Genomic DNA, 22,606 nt, shown 5'->3' on the forward strand with positions numbered 1-22,606 from the left:
CAATTTTCATTATTTATTAAATACATTTCTGTGCTCGAAATCAAACCAGATCGAAACCTGTATTAGACAGATATAAATCCATTGATGGAAAAAAAAAAAAAAAAAAAAAAAAAAAAAAGAAAAGAAAAGAAATTAAACTGGTAATGAGATTTCTCAAGTACTTAAAAATATACTATTTTTCTTCGTGACACTACTTTTGCTTCATTTTCTCTAGCTTTTTTTCAGAAAAATCTCATATGCTAGCTTTGGGATCTTATCCCAATTGGGCCTCTCTACCTAATAGCTTAAACTTCAACTCTTGTTTTGAAATAATTTCTTCTCAGATCCTTCTCTTTCTTTTGAGAGAACGCGTGATTAGTTCTTTTTTGATGTACCATTAACAGTCTTACCATATGGTGGGCATCTTAATTTCATCTATTGGTACAACGATAACTGCACTAAATATGTCAGTAAAAAATATTACAAATCTCAAAAGAATTCAAGTAGGGAATAGAAGAGATGAAGGAGCAGTAAATCAATTACTGAAGTTGGGGGGAGGGGGGGGGGGGGGGTTATGAAGAGATTGGAAGCTACTGACCTCTGGAAATAAATACCCATTTCGCAATTTCTCCATATTTACATTGCGAGGAACCTTGGTGCAATAACCTAAAACCAAATAAACACACACCAGCATCACCTTAAGCAACTTTAAACAGGAGGATATTATTTATAAAAAGAGTTTATATATAGAACTGAAATCATAGACATACCAAGTTCTCGCTCCTCATGGGTAACCTTATATTGGAAGAGTATAGCCCTTGAGTGTGTCAACATGGCAGGACACTTCCAAATACCATAGGAGAGTTGGGTTTGATACATCTTCAATCCCTTCCTCTTCTTTTTTCTTTTGAGCTGGGTTTGGAAGGAATTGATGAAAAGGAGAATTAGAAGCTCAGAAAGAAGAGAATGAAAGTGAAATAAGGCAATTGGATAGAGTATACAATCCACAATTTACACATCACACATCCATTTATATATAGCACATGAGAATTGAAAACCCAAAAGGTGGAAAATTGAACTAGCTAGGCTGAATTTTCTATGATAGTATGTGGAAACAAACAGCATATGTCAAACCCATGGCGTCATGGCCTTCACATGCATTGCATGGAGATGGGGTTGAATGGATTGGATTTATTTGATTGTTTAATTATCCATTCCATCCATCATGACACTGACGATGAATTGAATCACTTGTCCCAAACAGCCAACTAACCTATACAGGGAGGGGTACAATCGATAAATATAGTCCCCATTTTCACACCTAATTTCTTCAGATTTTCAATGCAAATGGTACCATCCACTTTGACCATAATTAAAGCTTAACCCATCCATCTTTGTTCACTAATTGTGTTTTTCTCGGATCCTACTGCTGGGTCACCTAGAGTACCATATTTTTTCTTTCAATTATGACTGACATTGTTCTATGTACGTTGCTTAATTTTTTGGGGTGTTTGGGAGCACCGTTGTTTGTGATTTTCACTGACTTTAGTTCTTTCAATTGACTGTCTTACGCTTGGAAATAAAAATGATTTTGAACATTTACGGCGAGCATTGACCCGTCATTGCCTATTTATTATTTACTCAAAAAAAAAAAAATTCAAGAAAAATACATACAAGCTAGTAGATATTTTTTTTGGGGATGTTAGGCTAGGAGAGTTTTTAAGAAATGCAGTCAGTGAAGCTAACAGAAACAAATGAGATTTTTCGCTTTCAATTTGGGTATTGTCAAAGTGGATAGATAATTTGTTTATTTATTTATTTATTTATTTGGGTCCAAATTTGCTTGGGGACCAAGTTTTCTTTCACCTATGGTGAAGAAGGATTCCCTTACCATGGGCATTAATATCATGGGACTGATATGGTAAGAGATAGTTTTAACTTCATTAATAGAAAGTGAGAGTATAATGATAATTCAAGAGTCTAATAACATAGTTATAAATTACAAGTGGAGAAAAAAATTCTTCCTTCTCTAGAAACTTTTTTTTTTCTTTTTTAATAAACTAGTGAGATAGATGAATTATTGGTTTATACAAGAATTGACAACTGTTCTTTGGCAAAGGTAGCACCTTTCCTTTGTTTTCTTGGAGAGGAGACATGAGAAAGATTTTTAGTGGAAGAGATTGGTATTATAAAACCATATAAAACCAAATCTTCCTTCCTCTACCTGCTAGGATGATAAGTGATTGATGATGGCAACTTGAAAGGTACTTTATGTGTGAACGTATTGAACAAATTCAATTTTCTGTCCTATCGCGATCTTGACTCCTAAACTCAGGACTCATTCACATCTCATCTCCCTCTCTCCACATCATTTTCTTGGTATGCATAGATCTCTCTCTCTCTCTCTCTCTCTCTCTCTCTTTCTCTCATGGAAGAATTTTTTTTTCTTTCATCAGGGAAATGTGTTTATGAATGAGCTCATCCAAATGTGTTCTTAAAGGGAATGTTTTTTATGTTTTTTGCCATATGAAAGAGTGATTTGACAATTCTGATTATCGGATATATAGGAAATGCTTTGACAATTCTAACCTCTTTTAAGTAAATTTTCATCAAAATACGATTCAGTTAACACATAAGTGTAAACAAATATTTATATTTTGCTTCCTATTTAATATATATATATATATATATATTCAGAGCTTGGGGGGCACGTTTTTGGGATGGAAGAAGATTATTCAATGAATGAATCAATAAGGCCATCTTCATTGACAAAAACAGTGTCCCTTTTGCGTGGGCAAATATATTATCTTCTTTCATTCTTTTCTTAATAAGTTATTTTGTTGATCCTTGAAAAGATCCTACAAATAAGAGGGGATACATCTTAACTACATCTTATTATAGTTAAAGATGTAGAATCACCTGCCTTTAATTTGATGATCATGGGGCAATTTGTCTAAAATAACACTGCAAATAGCATGCAAAATTACATTTGCAAGTTCATCAATTTTTTTGAAAATATGAAGGGAAAAAATGATTGAGAGCTTCCTTTTCTTTCTTTACATGCGTCTTCTTATCACAATGTAATAAGTGATCAATATCAGGGACTTCTCAAAGTCTTCTTCTTGTAATCTAACTAGAGTACAAGGAAGATAAATATAAAAAAGAAAGTCTTGAAAAATGATAAGAAAAATGTGGAAATTTAAAATAATAATCACAATAAATGTAAAAAATGATAAAAGAAACACCCCAAAAACTTTGAAGGTACAAAATCACTCAGAAAAAAAAAAAATCTCAAGCCCCATTTAAATTTTTAATTTTGAACCTAAATGCATATGACTGCACACTATATGAAGGGAAAAGAGAAAAAGTGCTGAGAATGAATAGCATGACAATTTAATTACAGGAATATATAGGGGATTCAAATAGATGTAGATGAATAATTTCTAATTGATTTATTTAGATATGGAAAAGTACCTGGAAGTTCATGGATAGGAATTAAAGAAAAGAAGAGGCTGGAACTTGTCAATGGTCATTCATGGTGGTTATGAAAATCATACTAAGAGAAAGCAACTATAGAATATCAGTGTAAACTTGAAAAAGTATAATCACTTGTATTTAGACTATCAATATATATGTCTAAAATGGATTTGAAAGAAACACTACTAAATTGAATTTGAAAGCAACCGTTTAAAAGAAAAGAAAAAAATAATAATAATAAAGTGGTGCAAAATGATCGAGAGATTTCTTTTTCTTGGTTTTCAGATTTTGATTGGATTTGGCTGAATACACTGAATTGATTTGGAATCGACCAAGGGTGAATTGATTTGGAATCGACCAAGGGTCGATTCTAGTTAAACTCGATTTTACACAAGCTAAATATAATCGAGTTAGGTTGAGTTAGGCCAAGCTTGTCCAATTTAAATGATTCCTGATCGATTCTAATTAAACTTGATTTTACACATACTGAGTATAATCGAGTTAGGTTGAGTTAGACCAAGCTTGTCCAATTTCCGAATGATTCAACTTGAAATCTATGAAGACCGATCCCACAATTGAAAGAAATCCAAATTTTAATCAAAATCTTGTTCCTTTATTCTTTACTTACAAGAGGAAGAGAAAGTGGGGAATGTGATAATACTTGTTTTTGGTAAGATCTTTTTATTTTAACCCAAAAGTTTACCATCAAAGACACAAATTAAAGACATCCCTTCAAGAATTCAAGGATAAAAATCCTAGAATGAATGTCCGTAGAGGGACTTTATCTTCAAACTGAGTCTTTGTAGAAACGCAACCCTAAAACAATGCAGAAGATAATGAAAAAACAAGAATAAGTAATGCACACAGATTTACGAGGTTCGGCAAGATTGTCCACGTCCCTAATGAGATGAGATCCTACTTCACTATCAATGGAGAATAGGGTTACAAGGCTCATCTCTCACACCTCTCAGTATTACTTGCATTACAGAGAAAGAAACACTTGCTACAAATATATAGCAAAAAACTCTAATCCGAAAAGTATACAATTGCCCTCAAATAAAAAATTCGAGCGGAGGGCTGCACCCCCTACACCCCCTGCCCCCTTGCAACCCCTACGGCCTGCTAACCAATTAGGGGGATCGCCATTCTGCCTATCAAGGTACTACACCAGTATTCCTTGGATTAAACTTTGACGGAATACAAGACATCATACACCAACAACCTTTTTTTCTTAGAAAAAACCTCAGCATTTGCCTTGGAATCAAATGGAAAATCAACTAAGCTAAGGACAAAATTAAAATTACCCCAAATTGCCCGACAGCTCCAATTGACCAATGCAGTTGCTACTTTGTCCACTTCTTTGTAAAGGTGGGAGAAGGAAAAACATAAAGATTTGGAGTAAGACTTGTAGTTAGGTAGGAACGTTCAGTCATATTCCATATTGTCAAAAAATAAACACTCTCTCTCTCTCTCTATCTCTACATATTTTCTCTCTCTCTATCTCAACATTTTTTCTCTCTCTCTATCTCTACATATTTCATATTGTCAAAGTATAAATTTCTCTTTCATGGAAACTTTCTAAAACCTGCTCAATTGGTCCACAATGATAGGGCATCTTAAAAATAAAGGTGTGTGTGGAGGGATAGCTCCCATGCTCCAAACAAGAGCTTGAATCTAGGGTTTTTTTTTCTTCGATAGATCAAATTTATTGAGAAGAGAAAAAAAGGAAACAATATATAACCAAATGAGAGCAACTCTAAGTACTACCCAAGGGAATACCCAAGTATTGAAGAACACCACCATAACAAAGAAGAGCACAAACACTCCCAACGACAACCAACCCACGCTAAGCAACCATCAAACCCCCAAATCAAACAAAAAGGGAAAATAAAAGTTCTAAAAAATGAAACTAAGATATCCTAATCCACTTGGGGGGACAATCACACAAGAGGTAGAAAGAAAAAGGTTTATAGAGAGAACTTAGAGCCTTTCAGAGGAGAAGCCCGATAAAAATCTTAAACATCGAACCGAATGTCTTTGACTAACAAAGGCTTGGTTCACTTTCCTCTTTATTTATTTATTTTATTATTATTATTGTTATCATCAAACTGATTGAAAAGGTCATGCTATAGGACAATGCCTTCATATGTGGTATATCTTAGTTCTATGAAAAATAATCAATACTTATACCACGTCACTTTTTATATTGAATGACATACCTCTTAGTATCCTAACGCATCACTACATGCATGCACACAGTCGAAGAATCAAATATATTTGTCAAAAATGCATGTCAAACTGACTTTCATAAATGGGCGGGAATTTTTTAAAATAAGAATTGTAGCAGCCATGCTTACACGCTGAGCTCTGCTACTAGTAAATAGAAGTTTCCGTAAAAATTATTTCTATTAAATTATAAATCAGAGTGGGTTTAGCCTTCAAAATATTATTAGATATATGAAAGATCGTTTTGCTTATAACTTAATATTATTATTATGATTTTTTGGCTTATAAGTTATTGATTACAACGAGAACTTGAATAGTAAAATTTTGAGAAAAAGGTCAACCTTATTTATTATTGTTCATTACCCTCTTCACATATAAATGTGGCAATTTGCTAGTGGGCACTTTTTTTTTTTTAATTGAAAATTTGCTAGTGGGAATTGACCAACATGAAGTAGTTCCACCAATAAACCCTACTCTAAACTTTGTCATTTTGGAAGTCCCATGCATAATACTTATCTTCTTTTAATTTCAGAACATATTAAAATCTCCCCTTGAAGGAGGGAGAGAGAGAGAGATAAATTTTATTTCTTACATATATTTTATACAAAAATTCCCATCAGAGGACTTGGATAGAAGACATAGTTTTCATTCTTCAAACTTGGCCTGGACTCTTATATGATTCAAAGCCTTCAATTGTCTATTTACACAATACATTAGACAGACTTATTGAATTATTTCAACCTAATATTACTTTTATCATTTTTTTTTTATAGGCAGGGAGGGAAGTAAGTAAGAGCCAAGAGACTCGAACTTAAGACCTCCTAGTGAGCATGGGATTTTTACACACCACAATTCATTAGTTACGCTGGACAATTGTTGTTACTCTTGTCACTAATGATAGACAAACAAACAAACAAAAACAGAAGAATGCATTTCCACACATGTTTTTCAATTATAAATATAAAAAGGACTGTATCCCAATGCAAATCATCCCGCTTTTGCAAGCTTCACATAAAAATAAATAAATAAATTTATGATCGGTTCTAATAAAAAAAATAATTTTTTCTATTTTTTTACTAAGTTGCTGGCCTCATGCTCAAACTTCCACACCTTGTTGATTGATTGGTGTTTGTGGAAAACCAACTTCAATTTGCATTGGGCCTACAACCGAAAGCCCATGACTTGAAAATATAAGACATAAATGGGCCCAAGAACACCTAAAATGACACCAGATGTGCCCAAAGTATATTAATGGGCCCAGGCTTAAGCCCAAATACACACACGACACCACACGGCACCTCAATGGCCCAACCCATCACAATGCGTGCACATGTGCGTGTGACAAAGTACCCTTAGACTGACCATGGACATCGGAGAGGAGGAATTTCTCTCTTCTTTTATTAATTAAGGTGTCAGGGCCAGTTAATGCACAGCTTGACTAAATCTGGAGGAGATTAGCGTATCAATTCACTGTCACGATCTCCACTTTAATCGCATATGCATTGATGAATGATTGAACCTGAGATCGTGAACCCATCCAAAAATATATATAAACATAAGTATATATGAGATAGACATTTCATTCTTTTATGTGCAACGTGAGACTATAAAATTATTCTTACTTTTACTTTATTAGAACAAAATTCTGGGGTGATCATGGTTTCACACCTTAAAAACAATCAACAATTAGATGGTATACCTTTTCACATGAAAAAAAAAAAAAAAATCCATTTTCCATAAATCACAGTCAGGTGGGTTTCCTTTAGTAAGTAATTACACCTTACAGTTGTTGGGATATTGCTTTCACGTTGTTGGGTATGTGAAATACCTTAATATCATAGTGATCTATTCCGTCTATTATGGGTGGTGCACACTCTCGATCCTTCTTCACTCATGGTGTGAATAGAGAATCCCTTAATTTACAGGATTTTACTACCTTCAGATTGGATTGAGAAATAGTATTTCAAAGCTTCCTAAATATTCACTATATCTAGAATTCAATCATAGGACCAAATCACCTTAGTCTCTTCACCTTTAGTAACAGGAAATTATGTATGATGACTCATATAATCGTAATGATTTGAGTGGTTTGATTGGCTATATGGTCTAATAGGGATTATTTTATAATATCCAAGAATTGATCACCTTCTACCAAAGATGGGTTTATTTTACTTTACTTAGCTCTTTATTTATTTATTTATTTTTTTTGAAACGAAAAAGAATGCTACCTAATGATCGCATGGCACAAACATCCAACCAGGGTCAGAGCATCTTTTCGAGATACCTTATGGCACCGTTTGACAATGTTTCGTTTTTGTCGTTTATATATATTTTTTTGTTTTGAGAAACGAAAAAATAACCTAAAAAGTGTTTGATAAAGTTATTCCATTTCACCCGTTTCTAGAAACATAAATCAAAATTTATGCCTATTTACAATTCTAAAAATTGACTTTGACTTGTTTCATCGTTTCTAGAAACGAATTTGAGAGAAAAAAAAAAAAAGCTGTTGTGCCTAATAAATATCTCAACTATTAAAATCTAAAAGGAGATAATCGAATCCTCCTCTCCCTTTTGGGCATCCAATGATACTATTAGGTCTTTTAATGGCATTATGTTTACAAAAAATATTTCAAGAAACATGTTTATCAAATATCAAAAATTCGTTTTTATTTTAAAAAATGTGAAAAATCATTTATGCTATTTCTAGATACAGAAACAACAAAAATATTATCAAACAGTGTCTGCCTAGACGTAGAGAAGGTCTTGTCCACTTTTTCTAAGTCTTTGGACTAGGATTTTCAGCTTATGGGCCGCGCTAGGATTGAGAAATTCCAACCGAAGGAAGGACCGGGTTGAGAAATCTGGCCCAACCGGGAGGGAGTGGCTTCTCACTTTCTTGCACAGCTGCCTTCCTGCTTGAAATCTTCTCACGTGCCCAGCTCTCCCTTTCTCCCCGTCTCTCTCTCGTCCAAGACTAAAGCCCTAGCATTTGTCGCCGGTGATGCTCGCCTGAAATGCGGCCCTGGTTTCTGCCCGTTCCATCTTTATCATTTCATGACATCTCTCTCTGGAGTTTGGGTAAGTTTCTGAACATCTCTCTCTCTCTCTCTCTCTCTCTCTCTCTCAATCTTCTTATCCTTCACTTTCTTTAGTCTGAGTTTTCTTTGCGATACCAGATATAGGCAACTCTTGAACAGCTTTCCCAGCCCATTCTCATTCGAAATCCCACATTAGAGCTGTTATTGATTTGATTCTTCCCTGCTCTCCTGACCAGGTTTTGGATCCTATGCGTGTTTGGATGATTTTCATGTCAGATCTAATGTCTGAGGCCAACTCTCATAAATCTTACTTTTTTTTTTCCACTCTAAATGGTAATCCAGGGGGAAAATGGGTGTAATTGCTGATCCTATGCCTGTCCAAATGGGTTTTTAAAAATGATTCATACCAGAACTTCCCTGGGGAGTTTAATACTTGCATTCCCTCTTTATTTTCTTTCAGTATAAACGCTTGAGGGAAACCTGTTCAGTGTTCAACCATTTCCTTTCTAAGTCTATGATGCATATCATTTAACTTATTCCTGGATTTTGTATTTTTGCAGCTTAGAATTATGCTGCAGCGTGATGATCATTAATGTTGCAAGAGTAGAGAGATTCTTAAATAGATCTGTGGAGTTCATTACTTCTTCTACTGGTATAGTCTGTAGGTTTGGCAATCATAGAGCCTTTTATACAATGACAGATTCCCAAGTAGATGGCGCTTCCAGTTTGCCTCTTCTTACTGAAGAATTTCTTTTTCAACAGCCTATCGCAGTGAGCCGGGACAAGGAGTCATCAAGTGCCACCCCAGATATCGAAAAGAAGTATGTCCATCATGTTTATGATGCCATTGCTCCTCATTTTAGCTCCACACGATTTGCCAAGTGGCCAAAAGTTGCAACTTTTCTCAATTCCTTGCCACCAGGATCCCTCATTTTGGATGCAGGATGTGGAAATGGAAAGTACTTGGGTTTAAATCCTAATTGCTTGTTCATAGGGTGTGATATAAGTGCTCCTCTGATCAATATATGTGCGGGAAGAGGGCATGAAGTTATGGTTGCAGATGCTGTAAATCTTCCTTATCGAACTGGATTTGGTGATGCTGCAATCTCTATTGCTGTATTGCATCACTTAAGCACAGAAAGCAGAAGGAAGAAAGCAATAGCTGAATTAGTTAGAGTTGTTAGGAAGGATGGAATGGTCCTAATAACTGTCTGGGCTGTAGAACAAGAGGATAGATCATTGGTTACCAAGTGGACTCCCCTTAACCAAAAGTACACAGAGGAGTGGATAGGTCCTGGGAGTCCTCGAGTCCGTAGTTCTTCAAACTTGACACTACAAAGCATCCCAGAAACCGAGGAAAATGGTGTCCGAGATCACTCAAGAGATACTAAGCAGTTATCTGAGGAGACAACAAGAGGAACTACCCATTTATCCTTGAAAAAGGACACCAGTTCAGTTTCTCCCCGAAATGGGAAGAATCTTGAAAATCAGCAGGAATATTTTGTCCCTTGGCACTTGCCTTATCATCGTGCTGAAGTTAGTGGTGCATCTGCCTGTGCTCTTGCAAATGGACTAGCTGAGAAAGATGATAAAAAAGGTGCTGTGGTGTACAATAGATATTACCATGTATTCATCGAAGGTGAGCTTGAAAGGTAAGAGAATATTTCTTTCTATCTTCTGTTTTCCTTCTGGAGTCTTATGCATCTTCCAAATTGATTTTTTTTTGGGCTTTTGTTATTAAATATTCAGATTCTTTAGCTAGAACTTTATCACCAATACCTATACACCGAGGATACTTCCTAAAACATATTGTTTGTGACACTCGCCGGTTGTGGCAAATCTTCTTTGCATTATTTGCCAAGATATGTGGAAAAGCTAAGATGGCTTGGATCATCTGATGGGCTTGCTTTAGCCTACGAAATTGAAAAACTTATACTTCTTTCCCTCCCCCACTTGACACCCTTGTCATTTTCCGTTGTGATATTTATTTGTTTTGATAATTTTGTACATTGTGGGGTTGTTACTTTTTTTTTTAGCTATAGGTACTATGTATTTGAGGAAAAATATGTCATACTGTGACATTTATATGAATATGTCCATGTATTGTTGCTGCTGAACCCTGTGTTGTATGTTTTGATATTGATGTGCCTATTAGTCTAACATTTGACAATTTTTGGACAGGTTTGAAATGAAGCTTTACAAGAAACTCATATTGAGTCTTTAGTAGTTTGACCCATTTATCTTGTCTTCAACTCTCTTGATGCTTTTTTAAAATAAAATTTATTGACACAAAAAATTCTTTCAATAGGTAATAGAAATTCTTTCTTTCCTGGATAAACATCACTTTCTTTTAGAGCAAATCAAATTTCATAGGATATACTACAGCCACGCAGATATGATTGGCCCCAAGCTGAATCCCACACAAACAACCCACTATATGAGATCCTAAACAGAGGGTGTCTGTACACCCCTGACTTGCTGACTCATCAGCCAGGCTAGTAGTGGATTTTTAGAAGCACAATGTGATCTTGCTCCTCTAATAAGGTGAGGTATCTCTAAAGTTCTGCACTTCTCAACACCATCGACTTGATGACAAATTTGGCATCATCTTCATAATCAAATCATTGCATCACCAAGTTCTTGGATCTCCAAGCCCATGGTTATGGCCTTTATCTCCTCAGTTACAGAATCACAAATGCCAATTGGGCCTGAATTCACTAACAGCTCGGTCCCTTTACGATCCAACAATACTCCACCATCATCGGCAGGACCCAGATTGGCTCACTATTAAAATTGATCTGGACAATCTCATTTGGAGTAAGAGACCAAAGCCGGAGATAGAATGTCAAAAGAGCTGTAGTTGTTTTGAGTGAAGGCTAACAGGGTGAAAAAAACAGTAGTTGCTTGGAATGGTCAGTGAGTTAGCAAGATCTCTTCATCCAGAAAGTCGGTCTAACATGGAGATATAGGAGGACAGGTTGTGCTGCCAAATGTGAAGCAGCACCCTCCCTTTGATGGACTTCAGTGTGAAATATGTGATGTCGAATGATGAGAGCAAGAGCATAAGTTGCCACTTGGCAGTCCTTCCTGATAGTGATACCCCCCCCTATTAGTGACAATAATTCTACAGTAAACTTTTTTGTTTCCCCAATCAGGAACTTAGAAGGCCTCATATTGCCCTGTGGTAGGGCCCTATGTGGGTAAAAGTTTCACATTTGGAAATGGTGAGGTAATTAGCAAGACAAATAAGCTTTTGGTCAGTTGCATTAGCATGTAAGATACGGAGTCCAGTTGAAATTCCTTAGGACAGAGTCTTTTTAAATGAGAAAAAAAAAAAAAAAGTGGGGGCAGGGTGGAGGGGTGTGGAGCTGGAGATCCAGAATTCCAGATAACTTGTACCCTTAATAAATTCTCTCTTCATTTTGTATCTTTTTTCTGGCAGTTTTTGCTCTCTACACAGGAGCTAACATCTTTAAATCCCTTTGCAGGTTAGTCTCTGGAATTGACAATATTGTCATTGTCGATCAATTTTATGATAAGTCGAACTGGTGCATTATTCTCAAAAAGACATAAATTTCAGACATGCCTGGAGTGTATACAAACCATGAACAGTGCCAATTCCTTCGTGTTTTCCTACATCTCTGAGAGGAAATTGAATACTCACACTGAAGTTTCTAGCAGAGATCTCGTTGGCAGGTTTTGTTCACCATGGTGATGATGATGTCTCGCCAATTTCTGTGAGATGAAGTTGATTTGCCATTAAATGTTGCTCTCAAGAAATGGAGAAGCATTGAACTTACACCAGAAAAATGGTGTCACCCAGTGGGTGTAAAATAATTGCTGTAACACTAAGGATGAAAATTTTATCCCTTTTCCCCAGTTTTTGTTACCACGAATCAAGTATTTTGTTAGAACTCCCAATGGTTTTCCTCATCAGCAATATATACACTCAAAATGATTCCTCTACATATATAGCTTGAAAATTCACGATGCAAGAATTAGTGTGTTTTGACTGTGAGGCTGGCATGGAAAGAGCACAGGTTTTGGGATCTTTTAGGTATGAAAGCATCCTCAAAGATTTCCAGAAGAGCAATTGATGATCTGGTTGACCTTGTAATTTCCAGATCATTCTACAGATTGCTTGGTCTTCCTTGGGTTCCGAAAATCATTTTTTGTTTGGCTGGTAGGCCACTGTTTCCAATTGAGGGCAACCCATTTCTTGCTAGTGATGAGAAAAAACATTCCAGAGTGTCAGATTTTGGAGGGTTCTTTCCAAATCTTGAAAAGAAATTGAAACCAATTGTGGATTAATCATACTCTTCTCAGGATTGTTAGTAATTTGGTTAGTTAATTAGATGTTCTTTGAGTGTATGGACATGTGCAATGTAAAAAGCCAGGGAAAACAGGTCTGGTGTTAGTTCCTCAGGAGGTCTTCCCTCTTACTGTATCAGTGGTGGGTTGTTGTGGACAAGTGCAATGTGCAACGAATATGCCAGTAAGGGTTATGTGACTTCCTGTAAGCCAGTAAGTGCAATCGCTTGCTTTGGATAAAGTAGAATCACAGAACAAGAGTTATTTTGCTTACCCAAATTATTGAAAAAAAAAAAAAAAAAGGCAACCCAATGATGAGGCTCCCTACTACTGCAAAGTCTGGGAGGGGTAAATGTAAACAGCATTGTCTCCTTGCCAATTTTTGCTTTCTCAAATTAATATTAGAGAAAAAGGAGCCTATTCTGGAGCATGGCTCTTGCCCCCAAACACAGGCCCGTATAAAAAGACTGGCCTGCCTATAGGAAAGATAAAATCCCCGGCCTTTGTTGATGCTTCCACAAAACCCCATGTCTGGACGTAGACAATACCAAACTGATAGGGTTCTTCTCCTTTATTATTATTATTATTATTATTATTATTATTAAGTTTCTTTTTCATTATTATTGGGATTTTCTTTCTTATCACTATGCTTTGTGAAGTATAAACACTTCACTAATTGCCACCAGGCAATACATAGATTCCCACAAAACAACCGCAACTAAATGCATGATACTTCTGCTTTATTCAACTTAATTAGCATGATCAATTAATTTGAAAAAGAACAAAAAAAGAAAAATCTCACCATGATTGTATGACTTTTACCATTTCAATTAAATATTATTTGGATAAAAAAACCTGTCTGAGAGCATGTCCTACGCCAGCGCCCTCATGTGTTTCTCTCTCCCCATGTGAAAAAACAACATGCCTTTGTTTGATGGAGGAGAGAGACAGAAAGCACTTGCTTTGCGGTCCGGGAAAGAAACACTTACCATATTATCTGAGTCTTGTTGAAACTGTATTCAAATTCTAAACGTTCAAACAAATGAACCAGAACAAACAGTTGAATCACCTACTCCACAGCACTATTTCTTGTAATGAGTCTCTAAACTGAGAACCAGCCAATGGCAGAGCCAATCTCATCACGTGACAGGTGCAAATCATAAGGGAAAGCATTGAGGGGAGTAGAGGAAGAAAGGCCACATCACCTCCCACTCACTGTTGCCTAGTCCTGCAGTAAAGATGGGGAACCCATAAAGAAAAGGGCATATTCAGTGCACAAGGCTCCTGCATGTGCGAGGTCCCTGGAGGGGAGCGAGAACTATAACCGAGAATATCGAGAGATTTTTTTGACCGCTTGACTACCAAGTCACAATATTAGTACCTTACCACGTCCCTTGGGGAAATGTCATAAAAACTTTCAGAATTTTTTGTTCCATAGTGTTGTATATTCTAACATCAGTAGTAAAATAACAAACTTTTGGAAAGAAAAAGAACAAGGGTCGCATACAATTTTATCCTAATATAGTCAATGAATGAAAGGTGCACTAACTAGAATTATAAACTGGTAAATTTAAGTTCTCTTTGATGGAGGATTACTGAACATAATAATGTTGCCCACTCGAAAAAATTGGCATTAGTTGTTGCTACTACAGCCTCCTCTTCCACAGTGATCAACACTGACGGTCATTAGATGAAGAGGGAGAATAAAGGACCTAACCTGTAACCACATTAAAAAAAAAAATGGTGACAGTTTCAAAACTCCTCATTTTAGGCTTTTACATAAGCTAAAGCAGTAAGTCAAGGCATGCTAATAATTCAAGTCCCAATCATAGGGTTGATATGTGACTTTCAATTGAGTGGTTGCAAGCAACTCAAGCAACTCTTCTGACTTTGCCGGCTCCAAGTAATTTGCTGCATGCTTCAGCACTTCCACTTCATTCTTTCCAAAATCCCCAGGATACCTGAAGTTAAAGGTGGAAGGAGAATATCACACAACAATCATAGAAATCTTCAAAATTATTATAGATATCAATTATCCAAGATGTCACCAGTCACTAGCAGCAGAACAAAAATTAAATGAGCCACTGATGCCAACAAATGGTGAAGTCCTTGTAGGAGTGAAAATAGTGATTGCCATTCCTTACATAAACACAACCCCTTACAGCCGATCTTCCAAAATGGTTTCTCTAACCATTATGGAAACGAGCCAATAAATAATTTCTGTGACCAAAGTGGTAATGATACCATGCTCTTATTAGACAAATTAACTACCACCTACCTTGTCCTAACTTCATATTTGATAGTAAAGCTCTGCCCAACAGTTCTGTTTTGCCAGGGTTAAAACATGACAAGCCAAACTATCAACTGGATTCTTCCAGTACAACTTACCATCTAAAGATCTTATTGGCTGATACCACCCTGGCCTCACCATCAACAATGAGACCTCCATTCCTTAAAAAATTGCGGGCTGCCTCCATCAGCTCCTTATCAATATCCCCAGGTGAGTAGCATCGAAGAGCTGGCCCAGACCGGGTACCACATACTAGTGCGAAATGAACAAGAGGTTCCGGATAAGGAAGAGCTACCTGATCCAGTAAAACAGCCAATTCAGAAAAGCTATGTTCAAAACTTGAACCATGACAGAAATACTGTTGCAAAAAGAGAGAGAGAGAGAGAACAGAGCTTAAAGTATCATTCATATATCTATATCCAACTAATGTTTCAACATAGAAGAAATCAATTTGTTAAACTGCCACTACTCATACATGAGTTAATTGACTAGGAAACTCATATTTGAATTACATTCGAGCTAATCACTAAGCAGCGATTCATAAAGAATATAGTGAAGGTATATGGACACTCAAGCAAACCCTTATAATGCAATCAGAAACCCAGATATGACAAAGAGAGGGGAAAGGTTAACGATAACTGTTGCGAGGAAGCTTTATATACATTTCTTAAGCCCCCCCACACCTACACCCCCCCCCCCCCAAAAAAAAAAAAAACATTTGTTACACGTTACAACTGCTCTTTAGCATACATGATATGGCTGCTCCACCCAAGAGGCCCACCAATTCACCATTTCAGGTCAATAAGCAGTTGAGCATCCTGAACTAATATGTTGGATCCATACTCGGTCTAGGGAAGGGAGCAACGCTTATTAGATATTTAATTAACATGATGAATATGTTGAGATGTTGAGATGAGGATGTTGAGATATATGAGCGCTAAAACCAGAAAGATAAAATATGCAATGAACACTTTAGAAATGATTTTGGAAGTAGCTCTAATACGTGTAAGTTGAGACAAAGTCACTTGAGGTGGAATGGACAAGTGGAACAAGGGTCTTTCACATTGAGACTGGAGGAGCTCAAAGAACAAGGGGACCTAAAATGATTTTGGGAGAAGTGAAGAAAAAAGAAATGCTTATGGCCTAGGATTGATAACAAGTACGGCCCTGAATCAAGTTGAAGGTGAAACAGGATTCCTGTAGTCATATTTAGTTGGCTTTAGGTTTAGTTGGGTTATTAAATCCAATACCCAAAAGTGCCATAAAAAGAGGAGGTGCATGTCACCTTCATACGTTTGTCTTTCACACCAAAGGGCTTAATGAGATTGTATGGGGGTCGTTGGTTTCCCCTTAAGATGCCATTTTGGATGGCAGAAAGTGAGTAGGTACATCCACCAATAACATACTTAAAGTCCCCAAGCATCCTTCTTCGCTCTAGTGCTCCAACAGGATAACCCCATACCAAGATTGCATGAATGGCCATCATATTGTAGAGATTTATGAAAAAAGCAAGTTTATCCTCCCTTGGCATATCCTGCAACTCCACCCTCTGAAGCTCCTCAACTGTTCTCAAGTATCTGTACCAAAATAGCAACAGAAAATTTCAAGAAAATTAGAAAAAACAACAAGATATCGGTACTCAAATACTAATGTGATCTTATATATTAATGTTAGCTGTCCCAAGTCCCAACTAACCTTGCAAACTCCTCACTCCCATGGATACTTCTGTAATCAACATGCTTTCCATCTTCAGTAGTGTAAGCTTCAAAGATTGCAAAGGACAAGAATCGCAACCTTGATGCAATTTCTACTATCGGCCTGGGTTTAACGATAGTTGTGCCCCTTGGAAAGTTGTGGCATTGAGACGATACAATGGGATCATGATCCAGGAGCCGATACAAATGATTACCATCTTCAAAAACATTCTCTCTAGAGCAGGAGAGATATCATGAAGAATACGCAGAGAAGTCATCAGGAAGAAAACCAAGAAATAGACCCAAACTCGCTATAAAAAAATTAGATGTAAGTTTGTGATGGGACAATTTCAAAAAGACTTACTCAAGAACATGCTGAAAGAATAGTTTGCTTGCAAGCTTCCGTCCAAATTCAATAGCCTGACTCAATGAGAACAAAAACAAACAGAAGTTTATGAGGATATTTATAAAAATGGGAAATTATAAAAAGCATACGCACAGAAACAGAGGAAATTATGAACATAAACGCAAGCCATCAATTCAAGAGAACAAAACTGGTTGTACATGGGACAATCCATGATTGAAGTTGGGTTGGAATCAGAGAGTAGGTGTTCATATTGAACTTATTGAAGGTCAGTCTCACATGACATTTGTCTCATGGAATCAGTTCCTACTCTAGCCATCATACTAATTCAGGCAGAAGCATCCAACCAATAAAGGTTAATGATATATATTTAATTTCTCCAGAACCATCTAGAACTGAATATCAGGAATTCAGGACCACATGCAAGGACTTGAAATCACAACTCAATACATTCCACTCAACAGATAACCCAGATGAAAGTTCTGAAGGAATGAATCAGATTTTGTAACCATCCAACAATTGGTCATAAAAAAAGGCTCCACAGTTTGACTTGCTGTGATCACCCCAGATTGACATAGGACATGTGGGACTAACTCTGAAATTTCTAGAAAACAGATATTTACTCTTTTCGAAGTAAATTTTTGTATTATACAGAGTTTCTTTTGGATGATTGTGTTCTACATATGTCTATAACAATATTTTCAATTAGTCAATCATTGTTAAGTCCAGTTGTCTTTCCTGCATAAATGCGTCCTCTATGAAAGAAAGGATAATCTCCCAAGCCACATAAAGCAGGAAACGAAAGTCTAAGCAGGCCAAATTAGTAGTACCTAGGATGACTGTGTTAAAAACAATTGCTTTTTCATACACAAATCAGAATCTGTCAGGGGTGTTTTTTCAGCACAAAAAGCAATTTAGTTCAGCAGTGGGGAAAAAGGAAAAAGAACCCATAAAGTTAAATAAACAAGAGAATAAACAACTCCAATAATTTATTAAGTCAATACACATAAAGTATTTATTGGAATATTAAGAAGGCATCGCCATGAACCACAACAATAGGGTAGGGGGATGCATGTCAGAAAATTCTTCACCAACAAATGGCCTGATAAGATGGTCATAAATTCCAACCTCTAAACTTTCATTCTGGATTGCTAGCCTTTCCAGCTGGCCTCGAAAATTAAACAATCCATCGGTTGTTATAGCACCACCTGATCAGGACAACTTGCAGTGTACAAGAACTCATATGCAGGACCCATCAGCAGATGAGTCTTGCAACAAATAATATGATCATGCAGCTCAAGACTGTCATATACCATAGGGTTAACCTTAATTTTCCAAGTTCAAAAATGCATATGCAACTGACCTCTTGCCTTTCCAAGTACTGATCTTCTGATAAGAAATCTACAGCTTCAGACCCAAGAAAACAATTGGTGAACCTGCGCATCTTATAAAACCTGTCCCTAAACACAATAAACTCCTTCATTTTCCGAACAATGACAGCCAACTCATCTACCATTCCAGTGCTGGAGACATCATCCTCTCCAGAAAGAGGTGGTAAAGGAGCCAAATGTGGTGGTTCTTTGGTGATCAGTTCATTGATATTTTCATTCAGTTTACCCGATTTTTCCATGAGCAAAAGCTCATTCAAACCTCCAATCAGATTTTCATTGAAGAACACCTTAGGAACAGCCGCAGACCCGGCAATCCTCTCCAGCTCAAACTTTCGACTGGGGTAGACATCAATGTTAATCTCAGCATATCTCACCCTTTTTTGCCTCAAAAATAGCCTAATCTGTCTAGATTCCTGACAGCCAAGCCTTGTATACAATAAAACTCTTCCCCTCATTGCTAGCGGTAGAAGTGGTTTCATCATATTAACATGCTGATCCTGCCCCTCCCCAGTTTTGTTTTCTGCATCTGCATCCCGAGCAATCTTAATATAGTTTAGAGGATTCCATAAAGATCGGTCCAGACTTTTGGGGGTGAGAACTTTTGTTTTACTTTCAGGGGCAGAATCTCCTTCCTCCTTAGTGCCACTGTTCAAGTAATCCTCATCAGGAAAGCTTTGTCCATCTTCATCCTTTTTTCCAGAAAAGCGACGAAGAACGGTGGTGACAGCAACCACACCCTTTTCTTTAACAAAGTTCGTAAGTGCAGCAGCTTTGTCAGGCCAAGCAGATCCCTGCGCCTCTGTTTCAAAATCCGAAGACCGGGTAGAGAAATTCCTATTGGCTTCCATCCCAGGAATCTCAGTTCCATCAAAGATGGGTTCTACCTCCTTCTCCTCACCTAAAATCTCCCCTGCAGGGGGATTTGTTTCTTCCGGATCTTCAGAATCCAGTATTTTAGTCTCCACCATCTGACCGTTCAAGTTTTTTTCTCTTTTGACACTATCACTGTTGGTTTGTTCTTGATCTTCACTCTCAAATCCTCTAGTCTCAGCAATCTGATCATTTGAGCTTTCTTCTCTTTCAACATTGTCAAAACTGGGATGTTCCTCACTGATGTCTATAGATTTCATTTCACTCTGTAAATCCTCTTGATCATCTTTCTGAATATCAGGTGTATCTCTCTTCAGGTATGCTGCAGTAGGAGAACTGACCACATTGTCCCCACTGACAATATTTTTCTTATCAGAGCTCTCATTTTTACTCTGTAGTTCCTCTTGATCACCTTTTTGATTATCAGGTGTAGTATCTCTCTTCAGCTCTGCTGCAGTAAGAGACCTGACCACATTGTCCCCACCAGAGTCCCCGTTTTTTTCTATTCCACCCACAACAATTTTCTCATCAGAACTTTCATTTTCCATGATTCAAACAATTTGCGATATCCTGAATTTAATTAAAGAAGCACGAGCTCTTATAATCTAACCAGCCTTAGTGATTGCAGGTCGATGAGTTTTTCGCATAATCCTGCAGGATGATTCAAGAATAAACCTGTTATGAAATATAAAAAAAGGTTTGTAACACAGACAGTAAGGATTTCTTGTTTATACACATCATAAGGCTTGTGCTATTAATTTGAGCATGGATTAAAATTTGGGCAGGTAAGAAACTAAATGGGTGAGGGAAAAAAAGTATATATATATATATATATATATATATTTTTTTTTTCTAGTAATCAGATCTTCAATGGAGTTTTCCCCAATTAATGTCAACCCAAATAAGAAACTTCCAAAATATCCCAGTAACTTGCCACAACCTTCGGGAGGCATTCATCTCGAGAGTGAAATTTTATACAAACAATGACGCACACCATTAAAATAAGGGGAAATCAGGACATCGACGAAAACGAAAAGAGAACCAAATGACACTTAAACAAGGAATTTGTTGAAAACCTTCAAAACCCTAACCAGATGAGCGAACACAGAGTCGGATCATTATGGCAAGCTTCTTACGTTTCCCGTTATGATAAGAGTACCAGGATACAAAGATATAAGCAACCTAAAAAAATATTTAACTAGCAATGTCCAACAAAAAGATGCCATTACAGAAAATCAGATTTACAAGAAAGATTAAAAAAAAAAGAGGGAAAAATCTCCTATTGAAGGCTTAAACAAGCGACATTAAGAACATTCAAATTCACACTAAAAAGCAAATGAAACAAAGATATAAACAAACCCAGACTCAACAGTCCCAAGACCTTCAGAATCGTTCCCATTAGGGATTCAGTAACTCCGTCTACCGAAAGAACAGCAAAAGAGACAGAGAAAGCGCCGAGGAACAGGGACAATAAGAAAAAATTAGAGAGAGAAAAAAATGTCAGAAAAACCTGCAGATCTAACGAATGCAAAACAGTACCTTGAGAAAAATGCAGACTGTGGATAGAAAGTGAGAGTAATAGAGATCCGCAAAACTCACCCAGAAAGCTTCCAAATAAGGAGATTTGATGGATTAGAAACCGTCAAAATACACAACGGTTTTCAAAGGCAACATCCGAACAAAGAAAGCGGGAAATCCGCTAGCGGAAAATTCATGAAAGGATTAAGACCACTTTATAGATGGAAATTATATCTATAAAAAGCCCTTATTTTTCTCCATAATTACAAGAATGACCTTATTTGAAGTAAAATAAAAAATGATTTTCCTCCATTGTTCTACCTCTTGCAACGACTTCTCTCTCTCTCTCAAGGTCGACGACGCCCTCACTTGTCCAGAACATTTTCGTTGCCCTAGGGTAGCTTTGTTCAAATCCCTGGAGGCTGCAGAAACATGGAAATAAGAGAGAAATCTGATGGAGAAAACCTTGAAAGAATGCCGCTGAGGCGTGTCCTGAAGCAACGTTTCGCCTCATCTGGTAAGTCAACCGGTGCGATCAGGTGCTTAAGAGTACTGTTTCAGGATTCAACAGTTGCTACTCTTCACTAAGCTCGCCATTGATAAATGGAGAAACTCGAAAAACGACACTTAATTTGTATAGGCACTCGGAGAGATTAATTTCGGAGAGAAAGAAGGAAAAGTCTGTATATCGCGTGGGTGCGCTGCTCCACACATAGAGGGCAGAACAGGACGGAAAGTAGATTGCCAATCAACGGATTACAAGGAAATTCGCATAAGAAGCGCATTTAACATGTGCTTAACAACAAAATAACAACATCCCTCTCTCAGTCCTCCCCATAATTTAGGTGAAGGGCCTGCTTTCCTTAATCGCACACAAATCCTCTGCGGGGAGGCAGGGAGGATTCAATGGTTGGAGTACATATTAGGACCTCATAGCCATTGAATCCTCATTTTCATTCACCGGTCACTGCAAAGGATTTGAGTCCATCTTCAATCTGTCTTAGATTTGATGGGTTCATTGTAAATTCAGATACTGGGAGGGGATCCCACTCTTGTTTTTCTTCATTTTTGTTTAATAAGATCGCTTGGTGTAGGCATTACTCCAGTGGCCAATTTTAGTGGGGTCTGGCCATGACAAGCTTGTTTAAGTAATTGTTACTCATGTTGACGCCATTTATAAAAGGTTGATCGGATACCAATCTTTAGTCAGGTTGAACATGCTTTTAAAGGCTTCTTCACCTTTGATCTCTAAACATTCCAGCATGAAGATGGGCTAATAAGCCATTTTTTCCTACTTTTTTGCCCTAACGGGCTCTAAGATGGGAAAAATGAAGATTGATGAGGGTTAGCCGGTTAGGGGTCCTTTCGGTTTGGACCTTGCCTTATGGGCCGGGGTTGGATTTTGAAATGCATAGGCTTTTCATGGGTCAGGCTCTTAGACAGTCAGT

General features: G+C 37.1%; 3 protein-coding genes across 7 annotated transcripts in view; 1 reads left to right on the forward strand and 2 right to left on the reverse strand.

Moving 5' to 3' along the window:
• Positions 1-858, reverse strand: part of LOC122079862 (probable LL-diaminopimelate aminotransferase, chloroplastic) — a 5,503-nt gene extending 4,645 nt beyond the window's left edge. The window contains exons 1-2 of the mRNA XM_042646615.1: positions 750-858; positions 578-645 (exon numbers count right to left, since the gene is read on the reverse strand). Of these exons, the coding sequence (XP_042502549.1) occupies positions 578-645; positions 750-858 (177 nt within the window). The remainder of the gene's footprint in view (positions 1-577; positions 646-749) is intronic.
• A 7,744-nt stretch (positions 859-8,602) lies between these two features.
• LOC122080298 (tRNA (carboxymethyluridine(34)-5-O)-methyltransferase-like) lies at positions 8,603-12,641 on the forward strand. The gene is made up of 3 exons (XM_042647252.1): positions 8,603-8,760; positions 9,281-10,372; positions 12,209-12,641. Exons 2-3 carry the CDS (start codon positions 9,303-9,305, stop codon positions 12,291-12,293), a joined length of 1,155 nt encoding a protein of 384 aa, XP_042503186.1. The 5' UTR covers positions 8,603-8,760; positions 9,281-9,302; the 3' UTR covers positions 12,294-12,641.
• Positions 12,642-14,588: 1,947 nt separating this feature from the next.
• Positions 14,589-21,885, reverse strand: LOC122078269. 5 transcript variants are annotated; one of them, XM_042644177.1, is made up of 7 exons: positions 21,480-21,885; positions 18,743-20,291; positions 17,380-17,435; positions 17,017-17,250; positions 16,607-16,898; positions 15,420-15,616; positions 14,589-14,992 (listed from the first exon to the last, which is right to left on the reverse strand). In XM_042644177.1, the coding sequence occupies exons 2-7, from the start codon at positions 20,186-20,188 to the stop codon at positions 14,839-14,841; spliced, it is 2,379 nt and encodes a 792-aa protein (XP_042500111.1). In that variant the 5' UTR covers positions 20,189-20,291; positions 21,480-21,885; the 3' UTR covers positions 14,589-14,838. The 5 variants fall into 5 exon arrangements, with proteins under 5 accessions (XP_042500111.1, XP_042500113.1, XP_042500110.1 ...); XM_042644179.1 differs by lacking the exon at positions 21,480-21,885 and adding an exon at positions 21,180-21,416 and having other exon boundaries at positions 16,784-16,898; XM_042644176.1 differs by lacking the exon at positions 21,480-21,885 and adding an exon at positions 21,240-21,409.
• Between the last annotated feature and the right edge of the window lie 721 nt (positions 21,886-22,606).

The sequence above is a fragment of the Macadamia integrifolia genome, chromosome 5, assembly GCF_013358625.1.
Source record: "Macadamia integrifolia cultivar HAES 741 chromosome 5, SCU_Mint_v3, whole genome shotgun sequence".
Taxonomy (NCBI): Eukaryota; Viridiplantae; Streptophyta; class Magnoliopsida; order Proteales; family Proteaceae; genus Macadamia; species Macadamia integrifolia.